The sequence below is a fragment of the Carya illinoinensis genome, chromosome 12, assembly GCF_018687715.1.
Source record: "Carya illinoinensis cultivar Pawnee chromosome 12, C.illinoinensisPawnee_v1, whole genome shotgun sequence".
NCBI classification, from domain to species: Eukaryota; Viridiplantae; Streptophyta; class Magnoliopsida; order Fagales; family Juglandaceae; genus Carya; species Carya illinoinensis.
In genome coordinates, this window is record NC_056763.1 from 22,863,218 (window position 1) to 22,888,083 (window position 24,866).

Sequence of the window (24,866 nt, forward strand, 5' to 3'; positions counted from 1 at the left end):
TCGTTTCTTAATAATCTAGAGACAGAATATTGCTTACCTGTTTAATGTAACTTTCTACCTTTTTGATTGTTTTTATGGGCTTGCTTTTGCATTGCTCTTCGTGAAACATGTTCATCACGATCATTCTCCTCTTTTTGTAGTGACGGTCAGAAGCAATATTTAATGTGGCAATCAGCAATAGGCATTGGGCCCGATCTGATGAGAGGTCACTCAGAAGGGCATTTAATGCGGTTGATTTCTTGGTAGACTAGATCTTAAGTGGTCTTAATCCCATTAATGCACCGGGATGAGGAGAGGGGACGCGTCGCCGACCGAACCCCCCTCCTATGGTGGATGCCGTTTGGGTCCAATTTTTTTTAAATTCTTCTGATTTGCTCTTGTCACTAATGTTGGGCCCCATGGGAATAATATGGGCTTGGCCCAACGCGTTTAAATCTCCCTTCCAATATTTGTAATTGGCTGTATCACATTTTCAAACATCACCATGTTTATAAAACTTTATAAAAATGATATTTAAAACTTAAAAGGTTATTAAAGTATTTGACAAACTTAAAAAAGAAAGCTTACATAATACATGGAGCAGAAATGATCTACAATGACAGTGAAAGCACGAGGCTGGACTCCTCGTGGGTCCCTCCACCTCGTCCGGGTCGTCCCAGACATTTTTAGCGCCTTAAGCGGCCAAAATGTCGGTCTTTTTAATTTTTTAATTTTCGAGGATAAATCTCTCGCCCTTGATAGCCAACCTCCCGAGTCCCGCCCCAACCCCTTCAGACAAAAACTAATAATAATAAAAAGACGGAGGACGAGGAGCCCCTGTTTTGCAATAGTTTGTTGTGTTTTTTTTTTTTTTTTCAAATTTTCTAGATCGGCGATACTGGTAAGCGTTCGATTTTTCTCTTCATGGTCACTACAAGAACCTACATTGTCCTTATCGGATCCGATCCGAAATTCAGAAAGCTAACAAACGAATCTGAATTCGACTGGAACCGGGATTTGAGGCCGTTTTCTTTGGTTCCCATTCATTTTTCGCTGGATGCCTAACATTCTTGTTTTCCGGCTTTGTTTGAGTCCGCATTGAATGCGGATTGCGGTGTGTTATTCTTTACGGATCTGACTGGAGCTTCCCTCGATTGCTGCGGTTGGTTTAATCCACTGTGACTTGGTTGAATGCGGATTGCGGTGTGTTATTCTTTACGGATCTGACTGGAGCTTCCCTCGATTGCTGCGTTTGGTTTAATTCACCGTGACTTGATTGCTTTGGTGATTGAAATTGTCGTTTTGATTGGCATTTCTGTATATTAAAAAGCTAGTCTCATTTGGTATTTCCCTGGTTTAATCTTGCGAAACCCGAGATGGATCCTTTATCTACGATCAGCGAAGAGCTTGCGGAGATTGACGGACAAATCGGCGACATCTTCCGAGCATTATCGTAAGGGATCACGAGCTTCTTTTTTTATGTCTGCTTAGATTTTTTTGCAATCAGATTGCGGGACATTTGTAGTTTGCTTAACCTAATGTTCACCTGGAGGTTCCAGCTGTCGCAATAATTGCTAAGGAAGCGTTGGCTAAACTTGTTTTGGTGCTCAATTTGGATTTTAGAGCTACTATTGCCTTAGTTATGGATGAAATTTTAGCTAGGTCATATAAATGAAAAAACAAAGAAGAAAAAGGAGAAAATTTAGCTGGCTCATCAATATCATTTGTGAATTTTTTGACGCAATCTGTTTGCTCATGTCTGCTTGCGTAGTATAATGTGAAGTCACCAAAATGGTTTTCAGATGTTGAAGATTGTCTAGTGATGGATGAAAATTTAGTTAAATCATCACTATCATTTTGTGAATTTTCGGATGCAATACATTTTCTCATCTCTGATTGTGATATCACAGAAATGGATTTCAGAAGTTGGAGAAGGTTAAGGACTCTAATAGGCAAACTAGGCAGTTGGAAGAACTCACAGAAAAGATGCGCGAGTGTAAGAGGTATTTGACAGTGGACCTTTTTCTGTGTCTCTATGTAAATTCTGATCTGTAGGTTTCGTTTATAATATTTATAAGCAGCATTTACAAGCTCTACTTTGAATGTACTACTACACAGGTTTTTTTTTTTATTGTAGTGGGCTAAAAGTGATGTAATGCACTTCATGCTAAAGCTGATTGAAATTCCATGAGATTCTTGGCATCTGAAGATCATGGGCAATTAATTGAAGTATAGGATAAATGAAATTTTGAGGGTTTGTCTATGATAACTTTATAAAAAATAGTATGCTTAAGGAGTTAGGCCATGCTAAAACCTACAGATCATGTAATTTGCATATAACAATGGATGTTTAGTTTCTCACCAAAGTCAAGGTTGTACTTGACTTATCTGTCATTGAAAGTTGCAGCTAACAAAACTGGCCATCTGAGATAAATGTCTCATATAATGCAACTGCTGCTCTCTATGTGTGTTTGTATTTCAATTTCCTTTTGCCAATGGTCTTTAGATCAAATGGCATTTCCTTCCCTCTTAGATAGGTCTTCGGCTGAATCCCATTTGGGTGCTTGAGTTGAATCCACCTATAAAAGAAAATGTTTCCCCTTTCCTTTCTTTTTTTTTGTTCAATTTTCTTTTTCAGAAAGACAAATTTGGGTTGTCTTTTCAGGCTTATCAAAGAGTTTGACAGAGAAGTCAAGGATCTGGAGAGTAGAAATGATCCTGGCACTAACAAGATGCTGAATGAGAAAAAACAGTCAATGGTGGGTTATTACATGTATTTCTATTTAGCCTTTGGTACCCTAAAATTTTGCCAAAATTTTCTTGCTCATACCGATTGATTCCAAAAAAATGTGCTGATTGATGTTCATACTTTATGCAGATCAAAGAGTTGAATTCTTATGTTGCTCTCAAAAAGCAGTAAGTAACAACGGTTGAATTATTATTCAGTTCTCAAAGCACTAAGCAGCAAAAGACAAATCCATTCATCTACAATGCAATTGACATGTCATATATATTTATATATTACCAATATTCTTTTCTTTGTATTAGATTGCTTCCCTTTGTCCCAAATTGAGCTTCACACCTATTTGTGCATGCACACATGTGCTTTCCATGGCGTGTTGACTTGTAAAATTTTAAAGCATTGAAGTTTTAAACCTTTCCATATAATCTTATTTCAAATAACTTAAATGCACAAACCTTTATTGTTTTACTATGAGTGTAATTTTGTAAAACCACTCACTATAAGACATATAACGTGGCAATGCATTGAGCTTCTTGAATTTTGTTCTTTCTCAATCTCGAACATAATTTGTGAAATTGCGTTATTCATAACAGAATTTATATACATGCTAGCCTCTCCACTGATTCAGCTGTTCAAAAAAAAAAAAAAAAAAGCATTTTCTAAGTAACCTTTAGATGATACAAGTGTCATCGTTTGGAAAAATTTTCTCCAGTTAAAGTGAGGGTGGCACCTATTGTGCATTAAAAAGCCTTAATAAATGCACTATCATGAAATAGAGATTGCTCAAGTTGAACGAATGAAAGGGATTGGAGGGAGGAAAAAATAACGTGTGTAATGACATCATTTGTTCCGTTTATCGATCATTTGCATCATTAAACTATTTGTATGTTTCTGATTATTTCCTTAGGACTTAATTTTCATTTTGTTGAACATACAGATATGCATCCAATCTTGAAAACAAGCGAATTGATCTCTTTGATGGGGGTACTGAAGGACATGGGGAAGAAAATGTCTTGCTAGCTTCGTGTAAGTTTGTGTCCTTTCACCAACATCCTAATCTTAATTGATGCAATTCAGGAGTAAACAATGCATCGTCTTAAGTTTCATTCAGAATCAAACTGTGTTTGATATTTTCATACCTCGGGATGCACTTCAAAAGTTAATTTAGTGCAGTAAATATTTTTCCAATATAAAGTATAAGTGATGCTGACAGAGTCTTTATATTTTGCAGCCATGACAAATCAACAGCTAGTAGATAGTGGAAACCGGATGATGGACGATACTGATCAAGCTATTGAGAGGTCAAAAAAGGTTGGATTATCCCTTGAGATATTTTTCTTTTCTCCATTTGGTGAGGTGGACAGTGATAGGTTTTGTATGCTCTTTTATGGAGTGCTAATATTTTTCCTGTAATACTTGTTTTTCTCCAAAAAGGTTACAGTTGGACTATATCTTGTAGTTTCCCCACAAAAAAAGGGAAAAAAAACAAAGAAGGAAAGAAAGAAGATATTACACCGAAGTGAGTTCATATGTAAGACTGAAATTATAGCAAAGAAAAGTAACGAATCTCTCTGTTCATGACAGGTTGTTCATGACACTCTCAATGTTGGAACTGAGACTGCAGCAGCCCTAAAGGCTCAGGTGTGTAATTTGTCAGTTTTAAAGAAAATGGATGTCATGGAACTTTCTTGTACTGAATTTACTTCTCCCCCCCCCCCCCCCCCCCCCCCCAACTCTCTCTCTCTCTCTCTCTCGCACACACACACAATTTCTCACCATATTTATTTTTTATCTTAAAAAAATCTCAGTCCCAGGGTAACTAAAGATGTCTATTACTTTTATATTAGACTGAACAAATGAGTCGGGTTGTCAATGAGCTGGATTCTATTCATTTCTCAATCAAGAAAGCTTCTCAACTTGTGAAGGAACTTGGTAGGCAGGTCAATCTCCGAAAACTTCTTTTTCCTATTCTTGTCATAGATGAGTATTATTTGCCACTTTCAATACTGACCCCAATTTCATCAGGTTGCAACTGACCGGTGTATCATGGCATTACTCTTCCTTATTGTCATTGGAGTAGTAGCCATTATTATTGTTAAGGTAACATCTATATTTGCCTTTGTTTGGGCAACACCTTATTTTATCATTTATAACGTTTAAAGCATATAAAAAGAAAATCTCTGTTTGCCTTTGATTTAGTTTTCTCTAATACTAGATTTAGTTTTTCCTCATCTGGCTGGTAACCAAGTTCCTTCAATTTTTAGCTTCACAAGTACTCAGCCACTTTTTTCACTTTCTTTTGCAAGAGGCACTCAGACCAACTGTTTTAATATGAAATAGCGTCGTGATTTCTATCCTGCTCAACCTTCTTTTATTGTTTAATTAATAAGGTTGTTACAGTATGATGGCCTTAATATCCAAAATGTTGTTTGGTTAGCCTTTTGGGAGTTCTTTCATTCCTTTTCAAAGCAAAAGTTGTCTCATTTTACACTTAAAAGACAAGAAGTTACTTCAATAACGCCAAATGGTGCAATTAAATGTGGTGAATCTAAGTCAGTTTATCTTATTCCTTTTGATAAGTTATTAAAATTTCGCGAAAGGAAAAATACTTGAGTATATGAGGGATCTACTACAGTGTTGGCATTAGTAATGCACAGATTGTAAATGATGTCATCTTCAGGAGAACTCCATTCCCTTTCTCTCTGAACGGATTGCTTTCCATGACATGGATTGAGGAAAATAGTAATTTGAGTTTTCACGTATCAGTTTAATATAGTTTGATGGACACTCTGGATTTGGATAATTGAGTTGGCGGTGCGCCTATATGTTCTTCTTGGGGAAACAAGCTAAATTTACGCATAACATAGATAAAATTTTATAGTTTTTATTTTTCTTTTCTTAAACTCAAGTTGCACATAAGCTTGAGTTGGAGAATGGACTGCTTTTTCAAAATTTAGTGTCCAGAGGATGTATGTTTCATGGCCTTTAATATCAGTCTATACTTTCATGTTGACATGTCCAAACACTCTGTATAATGAAATGGTTTCTTAATCACAAAAAGATCACGTCTTTTGCAGTCTCTGCTTCCCTTAAAAAGCCATTAGTTTGTGAAACAAAATGTCAATATAATCCTTTGCAGTTTGCATTCTCTATGTCTATTGATCTGCTCAAATCTCTGCTTGTATATTTCAGCTTGTGAACCCAAACAACAAGGACATCCGGGATATTCCTGGTTTAGCCCCGCCAGCGATGACTCGGAGATTACTTTGGAATGCTAGTTAAATGTTAGAAAGGGATTATCACACGAGGTTGAGGATGATTTTACCATCTCATTGGATGGACGGATGCAGTTGGCGGCACCCATTAAACAGAATTGGTCTATTTGAGTGGTGGATTCATAAGTTTTCTCAAGAGTTTGGTCAACTTTCCTGAGTGCTAGGTAGTCCCTCAAAACTGTCGCTTATTAGGTTCGATTAGAAGTGTTCTATTTGATTATTTATTTGCCTTGACTAAAATATAATTTGTATTCAACAGAAACTCAAAAATGTGTAGATTTTGTTGTTTCAAACCATGTATTGTTACACTTGTAAGACTGTATTGGTCTGCTACACTATTTGTTCCTATTTTTTCCCTTTTTTTTTTAGTTGGTTATTCGGAAACATCATATGCAGCATTGAGACGTTCAAACGATCGCATAAATCCGACATGAAGAAATACCATTTCCCCGAGCAAAAACAATCCCGCTGATGACGTTTCAGTTTGTCAAAACAAACGTATAGAGACGTAAGAACGATGTAATCCCGAACTTGGTGGAATTGTAATCTCATGCATTTCTTTTGAAAAAAATGGGTAAATTGAAAATTTATATAAAATAATTATTTTTTAAATGATGAATTTCATTTTACACACCTTAAAATTGTATCCAAATTACTCTTATTATATATATATATATATATTGTAAAGATGGTAATGCTTTTAGAGCAGTGGGGGTTCAAATTCAGAAAAATCTTCTTGTAAGCACATTTCCTACATCAATTTGCACACTAATATTGATATATAAGATATATATTTAGCGAAACAATATGTATTAAAAGATGAAAATAATTTTTATGAAATAGGGAATTTTTTTTTTCTTTCAAAATTATATATATATATATATTAAATAAAAATGTTATTAATACACGAATTGATGCATGAAGTGCGCTTGTTCCTATCAAAACTCTTTAAAATACAAACCATCACCAATCAAGGTTAGAACATTGGGCCCACAAATCACGGCTTAGGATATTTGTAAGTCTTTTGTTTGTATTCCTAAGGGTTTGTCGTTAGGTAAGTCTTAAAAGTCAAGCACGAGAATTCCAACAAAACGACAGACATCATATGGAAATATATCTGTTAGGTGGGAACATAATTGTACCATTTTGACAACCTTTTAATTGAACATTTTTACAATGCTGGAACTTTCTTTAGGAAATTCCAAATGGAATTGAAGTCCAAGTACCTTATTATAGATAGGCTTGGAAACATAACTTCGGTCATATTGATGTCTTAATTGTGTATGCCATTGAAATTTCAAATGAAGTCACCAAACTTAGCTAGCTTGGGTACCAAGTCATGTTGACATTTTTATTTTTCGGTATCGATCATACGATTTGAAATAGGATTTCATTTATCTAATTAAAAGAAGGGAAAGAAAGCGGGACTATAAATAAAAGAAAGTCGCAACGACTTTGAAATGCGTTGTTTGCACGGATTAGAATAATTCAGAACTTCTGTCGAAACTTCAAAATCTAAAATAAATTAGAATACGCATTATTTATTATTATTTACAAGTATCTCACAAACAGATTGAATGGATCTTGATTCCATTTTTAAATATTTCATAATATTGGATTTGCATGCTTGGAGAAAGAAAGAGGGCTAACTTGCCTTTGATTTCTCATTTGATAAGATATTATGTGTTGGCAAGCGCGTGCGTGTTGGAAGGATAATCTTTCAAGTTTCGGTTGAAAAGACTAGGCTATCTTTTTTTGTGCCTTGAAACAGAGACTACAAAAAAATAATAGTCCCAATTAAATATTGGTCATCATGCATTAAATGTCACAACTTAGGTTATGGCTAAGATTCAACTAGATATGAAAATCTTCTAGTGTGCATTGAACAAGCTAGGGTTGGTTGTATGCTTAGTAATTTGGAGATTTTCATGGAAAGTCTTACAGTTAAGATATAAGTTTGATAAAGATAATAGAATAGAAATGTTTTAAGTAAAAAGAGATTTCACATAAATAATCTTACAAACTGATGTGGTTAAATATTGTATATCAATTTGTAAAGTAGATATAATATATCATATGAAGTCAAGTTAGTTTATGAATTTATTTTTATGAAATCTCTATGTATACAGTAGCACTTCGCATAAAAGAAAGGCCGATTTTAGTAAATACCCAGCTTTGGTAAATGAATAATAGTAGGGCAAAATTGTAAACCCTAATTCAGCCTTAAGGTTTGATTTCTCAGAATCTATGCACTTTTCTTTGGATTGAAGAACTAGAATGAGTCAATGAAATCCAAACCCCAATTTAAGTTTAACAAAAAACAAACATATACTTAATTCCTTCATTTCATACTATATTCACGTATCTTAGTGAATTTATTCTTGTCAATGGTCATGAACCTCCTCTTCAGCCAATGACGCACCAAGAATTTGTGTCACCCACTTCATAGACACAAAAAAATTTATAAAAAATAAAATTAAAGAAATTAGGACCATGGAGACCCCTTGCCAAGAGGCAAAAACAACTTAGAACTGTCCTCTGTACCAGAGTCAAAGGAAAACAAGAAAGAGCCATCATTATTAAACACTACGAACTATGAAGTTGTTGGAGGGCACCTAGACCTTCTTGGTTAAAAAAGTGAAAAAAAAAAGCAAACTGAATGATTGAAGATTGTTTATTATATTTTACTTATGAATCTATTATTTAATATTAGATCATAAAATGATAAGAGAATGTTAAAAATTAAGATGATGAATATATTTTTTCTTATATAAATCAGAGAAATGTTATTAGGATAAAAAGATTTTAGAAAAGTCAAATCTTAATTAAAAAAAATAAATTATTTAAAAAAAAGTCAAATTACCTCCTCGGACCATCTTCGACCAACGCCCTCGGTGGGTTAGCAACTTAGCACTACTCATTGGTTTTATATAACATAAGATTGTCTTTTCACCGCAATCTCCCATTTTCAATGCCGTCACTCACACGGATTAAAATACTAATCAGATCCAGACAATCGGTGCTATCTTTTGATCCTCTTCAACCTTCAATTCTACGTTGAACAATGTTTGAATTCTTTGGAATGAACCTTTACCAGTGTGAACACTATGACGACCCGAAGTATTCATCATCTATTTTTCTTTTATCATTATCTTATTATCAGATTAGATAATTGATTTACAAGTAAAATATAATTAGTCTTTAATTATCTAATATCATATCATAAGATTATGAGAGGATGATAAGAATTAAAATAATGAGTAGCATTACTCTTACTCTAAAACATGATCATATTTATCATATTAATCGGTCTGTCTCATATAATTATAAACATGGAAAATTGCCTAATGCTAAATATATTTAAGAAAAATTTATAACAAACTTAATTATTTGCATGTTAATTATTAAAATATGAGAAATGATATTTACAACTATAGAGTGTGTAAGTTTCGCATACTCATTTTGAAAAAAGTAAGTAAACATGATATCCATATAAAAAAATTATATTTTTTAATGGTGGGTTCCACTTTTTTTCAAAGGAGTACGCGAAACTTGCTTATCCTAGAACTGTATGTGACATTACTTTTAAAATATTAAAAATTATAAAATTTGAAATTCAAAACTTCAATTTAAAAAGAAAATTAATAAAATGAGTATTGTAAGTAAAATCGTAAATAAAATATAAGTACATATAACACTTATATTCTAAATTATCAGAATCTTACATTTTGCATCCTAAATTATTTTTGGGACGACGTTGACTAATGATTAGTCTGTATTCAGAGATGAGATAAGATGATTTTAGATAAAAGATAAAAGTTAAATAATATTCTAATAATATTTAAAAATAAGTTATAATATTTTAAGATAATTTTAAAATATTATTAGAATGTTATTTTTTAATATTATTAGTATTTAAAAAAATTGAATTGTTTATTATATTTTATATAGAAATTTAGAAAAATTATAATGATGAGATGAGATTAAATGCTATCTAAATCTAAACGAGACCTAACATGATCAATATAAATTAATCAAGCTATGTGGACCATTCTATAGTATTTAATCTTGAAAACAACGGGAGTGTAATTACCAATAAGATAAAATTTAAAAGCATGCTTGAAGTGCTTAGATTAATTTATATCTCTTAAATAATTAATTAATTAGAGGCCGTATCTCTCGTTTATAGTGTAATATCTCCCTTCTCAATTATATTAAGAAAGGGAAATGCTCAGCAGCCCTTTGGTAGCTTCCGCTGGGGTTTACAGCTGGCTTCTTCTTTATTTTTTTTAATGATTAAATAAGTATTTTTTAATAATATTATATTTTTAAAAAAATTATTTAAAAATATTAAAAAAATATATGTAAAAAAAAAGACAAAAAAAAAAAAAAACAACCATTACAACTAGTGATAGCTGTAGCGCTATTTTATTAAAAAAAAATTTTAAATATAAACTCACATATCATACACCATAATTTATTTTTATTTTTTTCTTTATCAAATGTTTGATATATATAAATAATGAATAGAAGAATTTAATTAGTTTAAGAAAAATAAATTTATAAAAAAATAAAAAAAATAATAAAAGTATGACGTGCGTTACATAGACTTATGAATAGTAAAACTCTTATATTAATATTACTTCATACAAAGTACGTAGGAAAAGAGTTGCACGCTGATGTTGCATGTCTTTGTCCATATCAATGACTTATCCATATATGCATAATTCCCATAATATTATAAAAATATTTAGCTATGGAACGAATGGTCGTGCAAAGAAAAATTTAAGGAGCTTGCGTCATCGTATTTAATTTGAAATTCAATACAAGCCTTCAATTTCAAAGTCTACGATCCAATGTATTCTGACATCAACACGTTAACAGGTAATTTTTTTAAAAATTATTTTTAGAAAGTTGCTAAAGTCAATAACAGATTTCTTACAAATTGACGTAAAGTTAGATATACATTTATGTTATAATAAAAAAAGAATAATGTTTTATAAATTTATTTAAAAAAAATAAATAAATATGAGACTCACGTGAAATAATTTTTAATGATAGATTCTATATTTTCTAAAAGGAATGCCCGGCACTTACGACTCATGCCATGTAAATTTGTTGATTTATTTTTGTAAAATTTTTTTATGGCTAAAATATTTTTTTTATTTTTAATATGATATTATTATTTGTTATCTATAATGCCAAATTAAAAAAATATATAAAAAAGGAACAATTTAAAAAAGGATAAATATAATATTTTTGGAAAGTTAAGTTCATATTTTTATGAATAAAAAATAAAAAAATTATTGCTCCACGACTAGCTGTTTTGTGATCTGTTATGCCCTCGTAATGGTCCAAGGATTGAAGATTTTTCAAGAAATAAACGGTCCAAGCCAAGGCAAACTGGGTACGAAACGCGGGAACGCGCTGCGTAATATGAATGATTCGATGGAAGCAAGGAGAGAGATATTGGGAAGTTGTTGGTCTTTGCCTTCCGTCGCTTTCTTTCGTTGTCGTTTACGTTTCATTCACGACACCTCTCTCTCTCTCTCTCTGGATATGGTTGTCTTTTTCGATCGTCTGGTTTTTGCCTGGTAGCTGAATTTGTTATTGGTTTATAAATTCCCATTTTTCAGCAGCACGGCTCTTCAAATTTCTAGTCCATTGTTGAGTTCCTTTTGTCTATCTTTTGTCTGTTTACAACTCTTGGGTGGGTTCGTGCCCTCCTATGCAAACTATCATGTGGAATTTCCTTCTATGGTCTTTATAATTTACTAGTTTTCCTTTGTTTTACATCCGGAGGAGGTCCATTTTCATTCAATACTTCTAGTTTCCCTTGTTTCCTTTCTGGGTTTTCTTTTATCTTCTGGGTTCACTTCCATCTCCACCTCTCTCGCTCGCTTGCAATACTACTACAACAATTTGAGTTTTGTCATTTGGTTTCAAAAGCTCAAGAAGATGAAGTGCTTCTTTCCCTTCAAGGACAAATTCAAGACCAAGAGAGGACCGAGATTCGCTCCAGAGCTGCAAAGCCAAAGTAAATCAGATGGTTCGGCTGCAAAGCGAGCAACCAAGTCTTCGAGTTCATTACCATCGACACGGAGCATACCCGAATTGTACAGAGAAAAGAAACACAATTTGAGAGTTTTCTCGTACGAAGAGTTGAGGGAAGCAACAAATGGTTTTAATAGGTTGCTAAAGATTGGAGAAGGTGGTTTTGGGAGTGTGTATAAAGGTACTATTAGGCCTCCAAATGGTCAAGGTGATTCAACTGTTGTTGCCATAAAAAAGCTCAACACTAATGGATTGCAGGTACTGGCTTTGCTAAATTTATTTATTATTTTTGTATGCTATTTTTGGCCTTAAAATATTGCATTCTGCACAATTTACTTCGGTGTAATAAGATCATGAATATTATCTGCTACCGGATTTTGTTCCTATGATAGTTAAGACCTTTTGCCAAAAAGACTTTAACTTGAATTAACTACTGTGTAATACGGGTATCAGGGGCAAGAGGTTTCCTGCCCTTTTAAATTTTCTTTTTGTTACTAGGTGAAAACTGCCATGATCTCCATACCTGCAGTCAACTAAAAGATCAATGATGACTCCGTTTGGAGTTGTACGAGTCAGGACTAAATGGCTAAAGAGTGGAGAAGCAGAGTTCTGTACCAATATGAAAGGCATTATGAATTATACTTAAGCTTGCTTCCAATAGTCAAATGCCCCTAGCCTTACGATTGATTAACAACACTTCGGGGTTTAGAATGTGCTGCAAACTTCTAATCTTACTTGGATATATATAGAGGAAGTGGATGAATTGAAGCTTCGAGAATTTGGTAAAATCTGATCTTTGTGTCATAAGGTTGATTCAAGATGCTACTTAAGAAAGCAACCTAATGCTATTGCTTTCTTTTATCCATGGAGTATAGAGCTTTCTTCCCCATATCTGCATTTGCAAAATTAACTCAATAAATAATAGTTATAATAGATCTGCTATAAATCACAGCATCTATGACTTCATAACCAATAGAAACTTGAGTTCAAAGTAGAGATATATCTAAATGGTTTTTTTCTCAAACCATGGTGCTGTTAAAATTAGTTGAATTTATATATTTTTCTTGTTTTTCCGAGTTCTATATTGAGCTTTCTTCAATAGGAAGCTAATGATGCACTTATGCAGTGATTCATTTGAAAAAGTGAATAACTTGTAGAGTCGTCTTGATAGAAAGGGGATATTCTAAGGGTGTATATTGATGGCTTATGACAAGGCGACTATTTGTCTTGTTATCTGTACCACTTAAAGGCACAATGCATCCTCTAAAATGTTGGTGCTGTAGACATTGGAGCAATCACTAAAAACTATTGAGTTGAAACTTGAATAAACTTCCTTCTATGAGATCCTAAAAACATCCCCAGACATGTCTCTGAAAGTATAGTCTCTTTCAAGTTTCAAATAATATGGAAAACGGATTGATGTTGCTTTTAGTGCTAATGGAAATTTTGATCTCAAGAATGGATTTTCTGCAGCCTTGATCCCCTTTCCCTCCACTCCCTTTTCTTTTCTGTTGGTTTATAGATGTATGAGCTTGTAGGCCCCACTGAATTCCCTGACGAGGAGAAAAACAGGGCTTTAAGTTGACTGATTGGTATTTCTATAAGGGCTGCTATTTGTATACACTTCTTGGCTACTCATAACTGGGATTATTGCCTTAAGATGATAAGTCATTTCTCTGTGCTTTGATGACCAAAGTTTTTTAATTTTCTGCTGCTCCATACACATCATGATAGACATGTTCCAGTTTAGTTGTTTGAGAAAACGAAAGTATAATCCCCTAGATATACTTCGTTCCAAACACACTTCTCAGTAAGTATCCATCTTTTACTTGTGATATTGGCATATTCATCCCTTGAGATTAGGATCGTATTGTTATTGTTCATCAAGATGTTTGTTTTATTTTGGTTGCCAAAATTATTATTAACCTGCACTGTCAAACAGATGAAAACCTGTTTCTTAGGGTTAATTTGTTTCTTGTACAGGACCGTCTTTTACTTGCAGTATTGGCATCACTTTCCTTATGTTAAGACTTGATCCAATATTCTAGTTTTAGTTTTTTTATCCGAGTTTTAATTGTATCTGATTGTGATTAGTTTGTCGTGCTGTATTCTTTGTTTTGGTCACTAAATTATTATAAATTATGCTGTTATGCCAATGAAAACCTGTTTCCAATGGTTACTTTATATTTTTTATAGGGTCATAAACAGTGGCTAGCAGAAGTTCTATTTCTTGGTGTTGTCAATCATCCAAATCTAGTGAAACTTCTGGGATACTGTTCTAGTGATGAAGAAAGAGGTATCCAGCGGTTGTTGGTGTACGAGTTCATGCCTAACAGAAGCCTAGAAGCTCATCTTTTCAACAGGTCATTGCCCACACTTCCTTGGAAAACCAGATTAGAGATTCTCCTTGGTGCGGCCGAAGGATTGGCTTACCTACATGGGGGACTGGAAGTCCAGGTACAATTTACTCTAATTCAGCTCATATAAATTCATGAATTTATCACTCATCAATGTGTGTGATATTGAATATTAAATGATGTAGAAAATCGAGCTTTAACTCCAATTTTGAATTCTTGCTTGTATTTTTGACTAGTGGGCACCATAAACGTATTCTAAGTCTTCATCCGAGAAAAGGGAAACAGAACATATTACAGCCAGTTGTGTAGTTTGTATCTTTAGGTGTTTTTGTGAATGCTCAATATTCGGTGGTTTGATCAAATTGGACCACTATTTATAAACCTACTAGTTGAAGTCTGATTCAAACCTCTCATAAAGATCAGATAGTCACATCTTATAAGGAAACTCAAATTTTGCCATCCATAGTAGCTCTATTGAATGGGGAATTCTCTATAATTACACCTGTAAAGCTCATAACAATATTTTAGCATTCTTCTACCCTTTGTAAAGAAGCATGGTTAATTCATTAACCAAAACTCCGTGTAGGGCTTACCTTCTTCAAATTTGTATGGTCACCGGCTATAGATATATTTAGGAATTCTTTTTAGTTGAAGGACGTCCAGGGTTCAAGGGGTTTGGTCTTCATTAATGAGGCATTGGGTAGAGCTCATTAAAGTGGTGGGTTCACTTGCTGTCTTTATAAGTTATGCTCATTGGAATGGTTGTATTACTGGGATACCTTTTCTATTGTGTCATGGATATGAAATTATATAACCCAATATGTGTAGCATCTGAAGGCGCCACTTCATTCTCTGGGAATTGAATTTTTTGCAACAAAAGATGGTATCAAATTGAGACAGCATTGTTTCTTGAGACTCCATTGTTGATAATATACATAATAGTGAACCGATGAATTTCAAGTGTTATAAAAAAAAATGAATTTCAAATGTTAAGCAAACTCCATTTGTGTGTAGTAAGGCACAGTGGAACCTTCGATTTCCATTGAACTAAATGATATTTTGTCCACATACTTATTTCATTTACCATCATCATATATTTGACTATTTCATGTAGAAGCTTATGAGGACAGGATCTTGTATAAATACACTGTCATTCATTTACTTAAATACTTTCATCCATTCTTCGTTATGCTTCATATATTCTGGTTCATCCATCTTATGCTCCCTACAGTTGACATTCCTGCTTTTACACCTTCCAAAATTGGAAACATATAGATGAATTAGATAAATTCATGGTTCGACACTGTAAGATTTAATTGAAACCGAGATAAGTTAGACCTTTCTTTGATTTTGATATATATAGATTCTTTATTCCTAATTTCTGCAGTACAGAAAAAAAATATTGTCCGAACCTATGTTTTATTTTAATTAGGTTTAAGTCTGACGAGAATAATATTCTACAACTAGCAATTCATTTATATTCAAACCGACCCATTTACTATCTATTATTTGATTGACTAATCCTTTATATTGGAATGGGTGAAGGGCCAAATGTTTTGGCAATTCCTCATGGGGGATGAATCAAGATAATTTTGAATCAAAGCTCTAGATCTTTGTTCATCCCTCGCTGTAATAATATCTTGGGGTTTGCAGCAATAACTTGGTATATCTACCATACGACCATTCACTAAAATATGTCTATGGTTAACCAATTGGCGGGCTTTGGGAATAGTTGAAGCCATACCCAATCGAAAAATGATGTTATCCAAACGCATTTCAAGTAATTGTAGTAAAACCTAACCTGTTGACCCTTTGGCTTTTCTGGCAATACGAACGTATTTAAGTAATTGTCGTTCTGTAAGACCATAATGAAATTGCAATTTTTGTTTTTCTTCCAAACGAATACGATATTGAGGGAGAAAGGAGTCAAAATACACCTACCATTAACTGTGATGGCCTTGAAGAGCCAAGTACAGTAGGAGATGCCTGATGCCTTGCTGTTATGGTGGTGGCTTAAAATCTAGTCTAATCCTTGGAGGTCTGAATTCTGTAGTCACCTAAATTTTCCTAGTCTTTGACTACAGAGCCCCTCTTCTCACTCTCTGCCTACATACTCTAAAAGAAAAGAAAAAGCAGCAGTAGATAAATCTTAGTAGGTTTTGGTCAATATTTTTCATTAAAGTGAAGAAAATACTCCAATCTATACTTTACTAAACGTCTAACTCATTTTTGTTTATTCTGGTTGAAAAGGTGATATATCGAGATTTCAAGTCCTCAAATGTGCTCTTGGATGAGGACTTTAAGGCAAAGCTCTCAGACTTTGGGCTTGCTAGGGAAGGGCCACGGGGTGACCATACTCATGTATCCACTGCAGTAAGTAACAGATGATATTCTTGAGCGGGATTCTTGCAGTCTGTAAAATCGGATAATTCATTGACTTGAAATACATAGTGTACAAAACCATCCTTAGTTGCAATCCTAGTTAATTTGGCTTAGTCATACTAATTTGGGTATGCTTTAATTTAAGAACAATGTATTAAATTATCCGTAGGGACACTTTGATGGCACTTGAGGTAAGTTTGTGAATTAAAAGATGTAACTAGGGGACAAATCAGTGACACATTTTTCTTCTTTATTTTTTTTAATACCTGCGGCAAGTTCTCTATGTCTATCTGGTCAGATTCATTGATATTAATCAAGTTCTAGCTAGCTGGTCTCATCTTATGGTTGCCAACTGCCCCTTGGCTCTCCAATTCGGGAGTTAGCATATATTTATCCAAAGACTGTGACAAGAGGCATGGCGTTGTTTGATCTCATTATTAAATACAAGTTGTATTCTGCTATCCTCACGGTGACTTTTTTTTTTTTTTTTTTTTTTTTTTTTTTTTTTTTTTTTTTAATATTGGGGATTGGGGAGGGGGATCGAACCCAAGACCTCTCTTATGGAGGCTGGGTCTCATGCCATCTGAGCCACAGGCTCTTGGCTATCCTCATGGTGACTTGACTTGACTTGTCTTTATCTTGTTATCAGGTAGTTGGGACATATGGCTATGCTGCTCCAGAATATGTGGAAACAGGCCATCTTACAACCCAGAGCGATATATGGAGTTTTGGTGTTGTGCTGTATGAGATCCTCACAGGCAGGCGAGCATTGGAAAGAAACCGTCCCACTTCGGAACAGAAGCTTCTAGATTGGGTGAAACAGTTCCCGGCTAACAGTCGCAGATTCAGCATGATAATGGATCCAAGAATCAGAAACCAGTATCCTCTTGCTGCAGCTCAGAAAATTGCCAAACTTGCAGATAGCTGCCTAAACAAGAATGCTAAGGATAGGCCAACAATGAGCCAGGTAGTAGAGATCTTGAAGGAAGCAACACAAATCCCAGAAACTACTCCCGGGAATAGTAGTTCTAGCTCATCTGGATCTAAAATTTTCCAAAGAAACCAAAATAGGATTATCAAATGAAGTTTGTGACATAGAGCCAAAGAAAATAAAGAGTAGTTCTAAATCATCTGGGTTTGGAATGTTAAACTGATTAGACTCGATTAAACCAAGCAAACCCTGGTCCTCGCTCAATCATCTATACGTTTTGTCCTCATATTTCAAGATTTTTGTATTGATGGAAGGAGGAGGTGTATAGATTGGTATGTGGAATGGTTGTAAATCTCTATATTAAAATTTTGCGTTCCGATTCTTTGGAGTTCAAATTTCAATATTATGATTTATAAGTGGAGCAATATAATGACTTGTAATGATTGGTTCTTTTCATTTCTAGTGTGAAAACTCTCATCCCTCCCACCCCTTGTTAAAACACGTTAGTCCTCAAAATTAGGCCCTCTTTTTTGCTTATGGATGTAATGTGAACTTCCTTGTTTCTTTGCAATAGATGAATGAGGGAAATGGAGAGAGGCTTCTGAGGTCATACGCTGTCTCCCAATATCAGTTCTCATACTCATGGATTAAACATCTTCAACCAACTCTTCCAATTTATTTGTTTGATCAAAATTTTATTGTTCCAACCGTTTTCTCGATAAACGGTTTTACTTTCTTTCTAGTCAACTCTCTGGCTTCTTAGATAAAGTTGATGCACTCTCTCCATTCCTAATAGGAATGAACAATGCTCAGCGTATAGAAAAAGAAAAAGAGTAAAATGAAAAGTTCCGACCTGCCGGATTCGAACCAGCGACCTAAGGATAGCTTACAGGATATTCCCTACTACAGTCCTCCGCTCTACCAACTGAGCTAAGGTCGGCTCACGTCTTGTTCGTATGCATATTTATATTTGTAGTTATTTTGACTCTGAACAGTTTCTTCTTTCCCGAATTCGTATAATTTACATCTGGTAGGAGGTGGAGCATGAATCATTACTCATCTTCGATGGTAGATGTTGGTAATGCGAATATGGGATTGAAGTTGACATTGTTATCGGTATGTAAACATTAAACCCAGTGGAGAAACCCAATTTCAGCAATCCGTCTCAGTGGGTAGGCGTTTACGTTAAGCCCTTTCTCTGTAAAGCCCCAACTTTTTCTTCTTTCGTTCCATAGAAATATAATTGGAATCGGGTAATAGAAGGCAAAAAATGGGGAAAAGCTTCACTCTGATTCAGACAGTCACCACCGCCGGAGCCTTTTCTGCCGTTTCCTTCTGGTAAATCCAAACTTCCGCATCTTCCTTCTCACCTTTCCGTCACTTTCTCGGGAAGTTAAGCTCTATGCAAACTCTCTCAGGTACGGGTTCATGTTCGGTCGAGAGTCTGCCCGCAAGGAGCTTGGCCACTTGATTGAAAATCTCCGCCGCGGAAACACTGATTCTGCTGCTTCTTCGCCTCCCCATTCCTAAATGGTATTCCTCTCTCTCTCTCTCTCTCTCTCTCTCTCTCTCTCTCTCGGTTCAAATTGCATTGTGGGTATTCTTGTTTTTTCAGTTTGATAGAAAACTTAAGCTAATTGGTATCTCAAAAAATGGTTCTTTTGCTTTTCTTGATTGTGTTTAAGGAGTATCACAATATATTGTGATGGAAGTTTGGGATGAGCTTGAATCTCTCTCAAGTTTTGTTTGCCGATAAAAAAAAAAAAATGGTTTGGGATGGGCTTGAAGTGGGTATTATTTGATTTGCAACAATGCTAGAGTTCTCTATATCGGATCTCACTCTGCAAGATTGAGTCCTGGCGATAAAGTGACGATAACATCATAACACAGAATGAATGTGATGGAATCATTATGTTGTGATTTGAATTACCTGGTTTATATTTTTAAAGGGTAAATTACCTGTTAGATTCTAAAGTAATTGTAATCAATCTTAGACCTTTTCAAAAAAGTAGCCTGTCTTAAGTTACAGATTAGGTTTTCCTCTTGGTTTCTCGGATTTTATCTTTCGAATTTGACCCATTTGTGGAAATCTAGAAAACCAAGTGAGCCTCTCACAACGTCATCCTACCTTCTTTTCATAAATTCAAGCGTTTGCACTTTTGTTCTACCCATGTATATTCTCATGAAAGATCTCAGTTTTTATGATGTTCCCTTCTAGGTTAATTGTTGGTCTTTCCGTATCATGGGTCTTAACTTCCTTTAAGATAACAAAAAGATCCTAGGCGAAAAATGAAGGATTTTGTCCTCTTTGAAGCAGATAATCTGAAAAAGAGTTTTCTTTTTTAGTTGCTCTTTAGTCGATGTTTTTTAATGGTGGTAGTGCTGGTGGCAAACTAGACTTGTTGCACCCAAAATTAAAGGATTTATAGGTTTTGTTTTGAGGTTTTGATCTATGTTAGCTTATGAATTAACATACTTTTCGTATACCTCATGTGTACATAGGCTATGCCTATTTCATTTGTATCAATAAAATTTACCTCTTACTTATATAAAAAAAAATGAATTAACATACTTTTCAATGGATCTTATGGTAGCAAAATTCATCGTCCTCTTTTCTTGAATTTCTGGGTGTTTACTAATGTCATGAACACACACTAGAAACCTTGTGGTGTGAAAATAATTGTATCAACCAAATCAATTTTATCTCATTGTTGCTACTAATAGTGACTGACCTGTTGAGAGGATCAAGATAATAATGCAATGTTTCATTTTTTTTTTGTTGTGCACTTATTTCCCTAGATGTGGATGAAGTCCATGACAAGTTATCAAAAACCTGTAGAGTTTTGAATCTCTACTTATCTAAGAAAAAAAAGTAAAATTTGAATCTTGGCATATTCAGATGCTTGGTCAAGGTCTACAGCATCAAGAAGGCAGAGGAGTAATTTCATCCCTAAAGCTTGAGCCTTGTGCTGATCCACAAATCCCTAAGGTATTAAGGCATTTGTTGTAAGCGATCTCTAGCCATCTTTGGCAGCATTTTTTTTTTTTTTTTATCTTTGCCTTATGTAATCCTCGAGGAGTATTTTGCCCTATAGATGGCAATTCTAAAACCTTGGCATGTTAACCTCACTCTGTGGATGTCTTCTAAAGACTACAGTTTCACAGATTACAGAATTGGCATCAATAGAAGTTATAACCCAATGTTTGTTAGTGAAAAGCATTCTGAATTCATGGTGTATTATTTTTTAATTGTTTAATTTATGGCCCAACGTCTAATTTATGATGCATGCTTAATTTTGTTTGGTAAAATGGGTTAACAATATTGCATTTCTATCCATGTGAACCACTTGGCTAAATTGTACCTTTAAGTAATGGTATCTTGAGCGTCAGCCTTTGTGCACTATTTGCACCTAATACGGAAAAAAAAATGTCCTCTATTTCATTGAACTATTACATGTATATGAGGAAATAACTCCATTTGAATTAAAATTCCCAGAGATAAAAAAAAGTTGGATCTCACCTCAAAGAACAAAATGGAAAATTTAGACAGCATAATAAAGCTTGAGCTTTTGATTCGAGGTGTATATATGCACAATCTAAACAGCTTAGACCTTAGCATTGAGAAGAAAATAATAATGAGAAAAGTCACAAGCAAATTAGTTGTTTGTCAAATGACTACCATGTTGTAGCCACGAGACAACTCAATGCCCTGAAAATTTTTTGGCCCCAAATTTTCCCAACATTAGCGTATTGCAGATCTCTTAACCTTCTCAGACCTAAGTATAGGAGACTGAAGTTAAAGTCTATATGTATCTTAGTTTTTTCCCATCTGTTTTTCTTTTTTGTCTACACTATAGTAGACTAAGCTATGGATTGTTACAAATGAACACACGCATATGCTCTTTAAACAAGAGCAACCTCTTTAATATTCTTCCCAGTCTTCTTTTTTATGAATCCAACGTAAAGGTTGCTCCCACTAGAGTCACACTCTGAAAGCTTGGTGTCTCGACCACCTTGTGACATGCTTTTTATGAAGTGAACTAGGTGCCTCCAATTCTCCCCTTCAAACAACTTCTTATTCATTCTTAAATATGTGAATGCACACAATCCGTTCCCAGAGTTTGACCTACTTGTCTCCAAAACTTGTCCATATGCACTTGCATCATACCTCTCTAGTGCATTCTCCCCTGCAAGTTCTATCCTAGCACTCCTAGTTGCCATCTTTACTTGCCGAACTAATCCTTCTGGCGAACTGTTTGCATTGCCGGGCTGTTCTCCATCTTTCATTTCCATGCAAGTGAAGTTAAATACGACTCCATGTTTGCCCATCATTCGGGCTATTGGAAGGTAACCATCTCTATGCCTAGTATTATAGTATCCAGCAGTTAGTTCAGCAGCATGTGACCTTGTTCTATAATGCCAGTGGATTCCAGCTACTTTTCCAGAAAGTTTTGCTCCAGTTCCTTGAAATATTCCTCTTGCAGCAAGAAGGATTCTATCACCATGCTCTAATAGCTTTCCTGAATACCACTCGAGAAAGAACTGTGCATACTCGCTGTTCCATGTTCCATCCCTACGGAAAAATCCAGTATCCTCGGGAAATTGATTATACTGGCCACAATCATGGGGTCCACTTGTTCCCCAGTCTCTTTTCCCAATCGCTTCTGCTGCTGCTTGCAGGGAAGTTCTCATATACTGCATGATATATATAGAAGCTTGTGTAAGAATATAACAGTGCTTAATTCTGTTCTGTTCACACATTTGTACTATGTCTCATTATCTGTAGTTACTTATCCAAAAAAAAAAATTTGTCTCATTATCTGTAGTTCTTTCTTTTCTTTTCAATTAGCTTTTGCGTAAATGGAAAAAACAAGCATGGTTGAAGGTAAGGTACTAGATTTTTTTTTTTACTGAATTGAGGGAGATCAAAGCGAGAATGGTAAGAACTCCATAATTGGGAAATTGGGATATACAAGGATTTAATTTCTTGAATTTTAGGTCATCATCAGAAGCTATTGTGTGCCACCACACCCCCCCCCCCCCCCCCCCCCCCCCCCCCCCCCCCCCCCAAACATCATGATTCATAACTTATGACAGTTAAATTTATGAGTCATTTTGGTGCAATGTGTATGAACTTATCCTTTTTACTATTTTAAGTATGAAACATTTACCTTGTCATAGCATTGAAATTCTCCAATTCCAGGAAACCTCCAAGTTCCATTGCTCTCTGGATAAGATGGATATCTGAGCTCCCCACAAGGACCCATTCCCACTTGAATTTCCTGCCAAAAGAAAAAAAAATGAATTTGAGTTCCTAAAACTGAAAGAAATGATTTCATTATTTGTACTGTTGGAAAATGGATGGACTAGATTAAGCATTCAGCTCCACCAGTGTCCCAAAAAGGATCAGAATTTTTAAATTTCTCTAAAATAACTTTGTTTTTCTTAAATTTAAATCCACAATTCTCAATCTCCCCAATTTCCACATAAATCTGAAACAGGTAATTTAATTGGTGTTTCCGATTAATTAAATTTGGATTTTTATTTTTTATTTTTATTTTTATTTTTCTAAGAAAGCAAATTCAAAGATAAACTAAGTGATTACATGATACAAGATTTAATAGGGTGTGAGTCTCTCACAATCATCCAAAATCAAATAAACGCAACACCAGTGATAAAAAAAAAGAAGGATATGGAGTAAGTAATTGACTCTCACTCATTTCTCATTAATGGGAAGCGGCTCGAAACTGTTTTTGAATAGTCAATGAAAAAAATAGAAAAAGAAAGATTAATATATGAAAATATTAGTTTCTTATATGTTCTTCTGAAACTAGATAAAAAGAACCTACCAAAAAAGGATCCCCCCAAAAAAAAAAAAAAAAAAACTAAACTTGATAAAAAAAAAATGTAATATTTTTCTTTCCTAATACTGTTTAAAATCACTATTCAATTTGCAGAATAATTAGGCCCAATAGGTATTAGTTTGTAAATATGTCTGTAGAAGGACGCTTACCACAATAACCTCGCCCAAGAAATCTCTGAATCTGTCACGGAAACTCCTCATGTAGTCGCTGTAGACCTGAATGGGTGTTCTTCCTGCAAGAACAGGCAGTGAATCACACCCCAAGGATATGTACTCAGGATTCCTCCTGCCTGATCTGTCTGTGTACACAAGCTCAGGGTTCTTCCTGATTTCTTCCAGCGCCCATGGAGGTAGAGGAATGCTGCAAAATTCGAGATAAAACTGGTTATTATTAATTGAAATTTATAACACCATCTCAAAGAAGGGAAGACCACTACTTAAAAACCTTTATCACTCGCCCTACATGTGACGAAAACTTAAAATAAATCAAGACCCACAAATATTCAAAGAGATACGGATAAAAACAAGATATAATTAATAAATCCCAATTAAAAATTAGATCCTACCTGCAAGAGTCTCCAACATTTCCTCCACACTGATGAAAGGACATAACAACTTGGAGCTTCAAGCCATGCTTTTGAACCATCTGCACGAGCTCAGCATACCCTTCCCAGTTGTACCTCAGAGGTCCATCTTTTTCCACCAATCCCCACCATGCATCCACCATAACTCCTTCCACTCCTGCACTCTTCAGGGCCATCAAGCTAGCATTCATTGCTTGAGGCTTTTTCAGTTTCCCTCCGTGCGTTACTGTGTCAAGCGGCAGCATCACAAACACAGGGACCCTTGCATCATTTTCCATGCAATGCATACCTGAGAGTGCATGAAGCTGCTCCGGCTTCTCACTTCTCCGGTATCCTTCGGTCTTAGAAGCCTTCGAGAACGAGAGCTGTGCTTCCTGCATCGAGTTCCTGATCACTCGAATACGGCGTGATGGCTTGATTTGAGCAAAGCAAATTGTGCCAGAGAAGTACTCGTCGGGAGTTTTCAGGCTTTTGGTGTCTTTAAGATTGATAAAAGAAGCTGAGGAACGTAGTGTTAAAGTCATTGTTTTTTTTTTTCCTTTTGTTTGGTGGTGTTTTGAGAAATATTGGAGAGGAAAAAGAGAGATGTGAGGATGGATGAAGGTAGCTGTGGTGTATATTTATAGAAGAGAACCTCTAGTTTTCAAGAAAAGGAAAAAGTGCAAAAAGAACTCAAATCTAGTCAGCCCCCTTTTTCC

At 34.8% G+C, this 24,866-nt stretch overlaps 4 protein-coding genes and 1 non-coding gene across 6 annotated transcripts; 3 read left to right on the forward strand and 2 right to left on the reverse strand.

The window, feature by feature from the left end:
- Nucleotides 1–708: 708 nt before the first annotated feature.
- LOC122288997 (novel plant SNARE 11) lies at nucleotides 709–6,330 on the forward strand. Its single transcript, XM_043095861.1, has 10 exons — nucleotides 709–1,432; nucleotides 1,890–1,982; nucleotides 2,645–2,738; nucleotides 2,858–2,895; nucleotides 3,660–3,748; nucleotides 3,954–4,033; nucleotides 4,307–4,363; nucleotides 4,570–4,662; nucleotides 4,748–4,822; nucleotides 5,915–6,330. Exons 1-10 carry the CDS (start codon nucleotides 1,356–1,358, stop codon nucleotides 6,002–6,004), a joined length of 786 nt encoding a protein of 261 aa, XP_042951795.1. The 5' UTR covers nucleotides 709–1,355; the 3' UTR covers nucleotides 6,005–6,330.
- Nucleotides 6,331–11,443: 5,113 nt separating this feature from the next.
- Nucleotides 11,444–18,102, forward strand: LOC122288999 (probable serine/threonine-protein kinase PBL19). The gene is made up of 4 exons (XM_043095863.1): nucleotides 11,444–12,309; nucleotides 14,248–14,508; nucleotides 16,659–16,781; nucleotides 17,440–18,102. Exons 1-4 carry the CDS (start codon nucleotides 11,956–11,958, stop codon nucleotides 17,872–17,874), a joined length of 1,173 nt encoding a protein of 390 aa, XP_042951797.1. The 5' UTR covers nucleotides 11,444–11,955; the 3' UTR covers nucleotides 17,875–18,102.
- Nucleotides 18,103–18,246: 144 nt separating this feature from the next.
- LOC122289000 lies at nucleotides 18,247–20,950 on the forward strand. 2 transcript variants are annotated; one of them, XM_043095866.1, is made up of 3 exons: nucleotides 18,247–19,059; nucleotides 19,140–19,254; nucleotides 20,521–20,950. In XM_043095866.1, exons 1-2 carry the CDS (start codon nucleotides 18,992–18,994, stop codon nucleotides 19,249–19,251), a joined length of 180 nt encoding a protein of 59 aa, XP_042951800.1. In that variant the 5' UTR covers nucleotides 18,247–18,991; the 3' UTR covers nucleotides 19,252–19,254; nucleotides 20,521–20,950. The 2 variants fall into 2 exon arrangements, with proteins under 2 accessions (XP_042951800.1, XP_042951798.1); XM_043095864.1 differs by having other exon boundaries at nucleotides 20,621–20,950.
- Nucleotides 18,569–18,661, reverse strand: TRNAY-GUA. The gene is made up of 2 exons: nucleotides 18,625–18,661; nucleotides 18,569–18,604 (listed from the first exon to the last, which is right to left on the reverse strand). It is a non-coding gene; the product is annotated as a tRNA-Tyr (tRNA).
- Nucleotides 20,951–21,272: 322 nt separating the features above from the next.
- On the reverse strand, nucleotides 21,273–24,752 carry LOC122288998 (beta-amylase 3, chloroplastic-like). Its single transcript, XM_043095862.1, has 4 exons — nucleotides 24,151–24,752; nucleotides 23,735–23,945; nucleotides 22,893–23,003; nucleotides 21,273–22,416 (listed from the first exon to the last, which is right to left on the reverse strand). Exons 1-4 carry the CDS (start codon nucleotides 24,690–24,692, stop codon nucleotides 21,625–21,627), a joined length of 1,656 nt encoding a protein of 551 aa, XP_042951796.1. The 5' UTR covers nucleotides 24,693–24,752; the 3' UTR covers nucleotides 21,273–21,624.
- Between the last annotated feature and the right edge of the window lie 114 nt (nucleotides 24,753–24,866).

What these genes read in the sequence shown, in the direction of transcription:
- LOC122288997 (XM_043095861.1), top strand. Translation starts at nt 1,356, where the DNA reads ATGGATCCTTTATCTACGATCAGCGAAGAGCTTGCGGAGATTGACGGA. An exon ending in TATGTTGCTCTCAAAAAGCA is followed by an intron (nt 2,896 to 3,659) that starts GTAAGTAACAAC and finishes TTGAACATACAG; the next exon opens with ATATGCATCCAATCTTGAAA. An exon ending in AAATGTCTTGCTAGCTTCGT is followed by an intron (nt 3,749 to 3,953) that starts GTAAGTTTGTGT and finishes TATATTTTGCAG; the next exon opens with CCATGACAAATCAACAGCTA.
- LOC122288999 (XM_043095863.1), top strand. Translation starts at nt 11,956, where the DNA reads ATGAAGTGCTTCTTTCCCTTCAAGGACAAATTCAAGACCAAGAGAGGA. An exon ending in TCAACACTAATGGATTGCAG is followed by an intron (nt 12,310 to 14,247) that starts GTACTGGCTTTG and finishes TATTTTTTATAG; the next exon opens with GGTCATAAACAGTGGCTAGC. An exon ending in ATGGGGGACTGGAAGTCCAG is followed by an intron (nt 14,509 to 16,658) that starts GTACAATTTACT and finishes CTGGTTGAAAAG; the next exon opens with GTGATATATCGAGATTTCAA.
- LOC122289000 (XM_043095866.1), top strand. Translation starts at nt 18,992, where the DNA reads ATGGGGAAAAGCTTCACTCTGATTCAGACAGTCACCACCGCCGGAGCC. An exon ending in TTTTCTGCCGTTTCCTTCTG is followed by an intron (nt 19,060 to 19,139) that starts GTAAATCCAAAC and finishes AAACTCTCTCAG; the next exon opens with GTACGGGTTCATGTTCGGTC.
- LOC122288998 (XM_043095862.1), bottom strand. Translation starts at nt 24,692, where the DNA reads ATGACTTTAACACTACGTTCCTCAGCTTCTTTTATCAATCTTAAAGAC. An exon ending in TCTTGGGCGAGGTTATTGTG is followed by an intron (nt 23,004 to 23,734) that starts GTAAGCGTCCTT and finishes TTCTTTTGGCAG; the next exon opens with GAAATTCAAGTGGGAATGGG. An exon ending in AATTTCAATGCTATGACAAG is followed by an intron (nt 22,417 to 22,892) that starts GTAAATGTTTCA and finishes TATATCATGCAG; the next exon opens with TATATGAGAACTTCCCTGCA.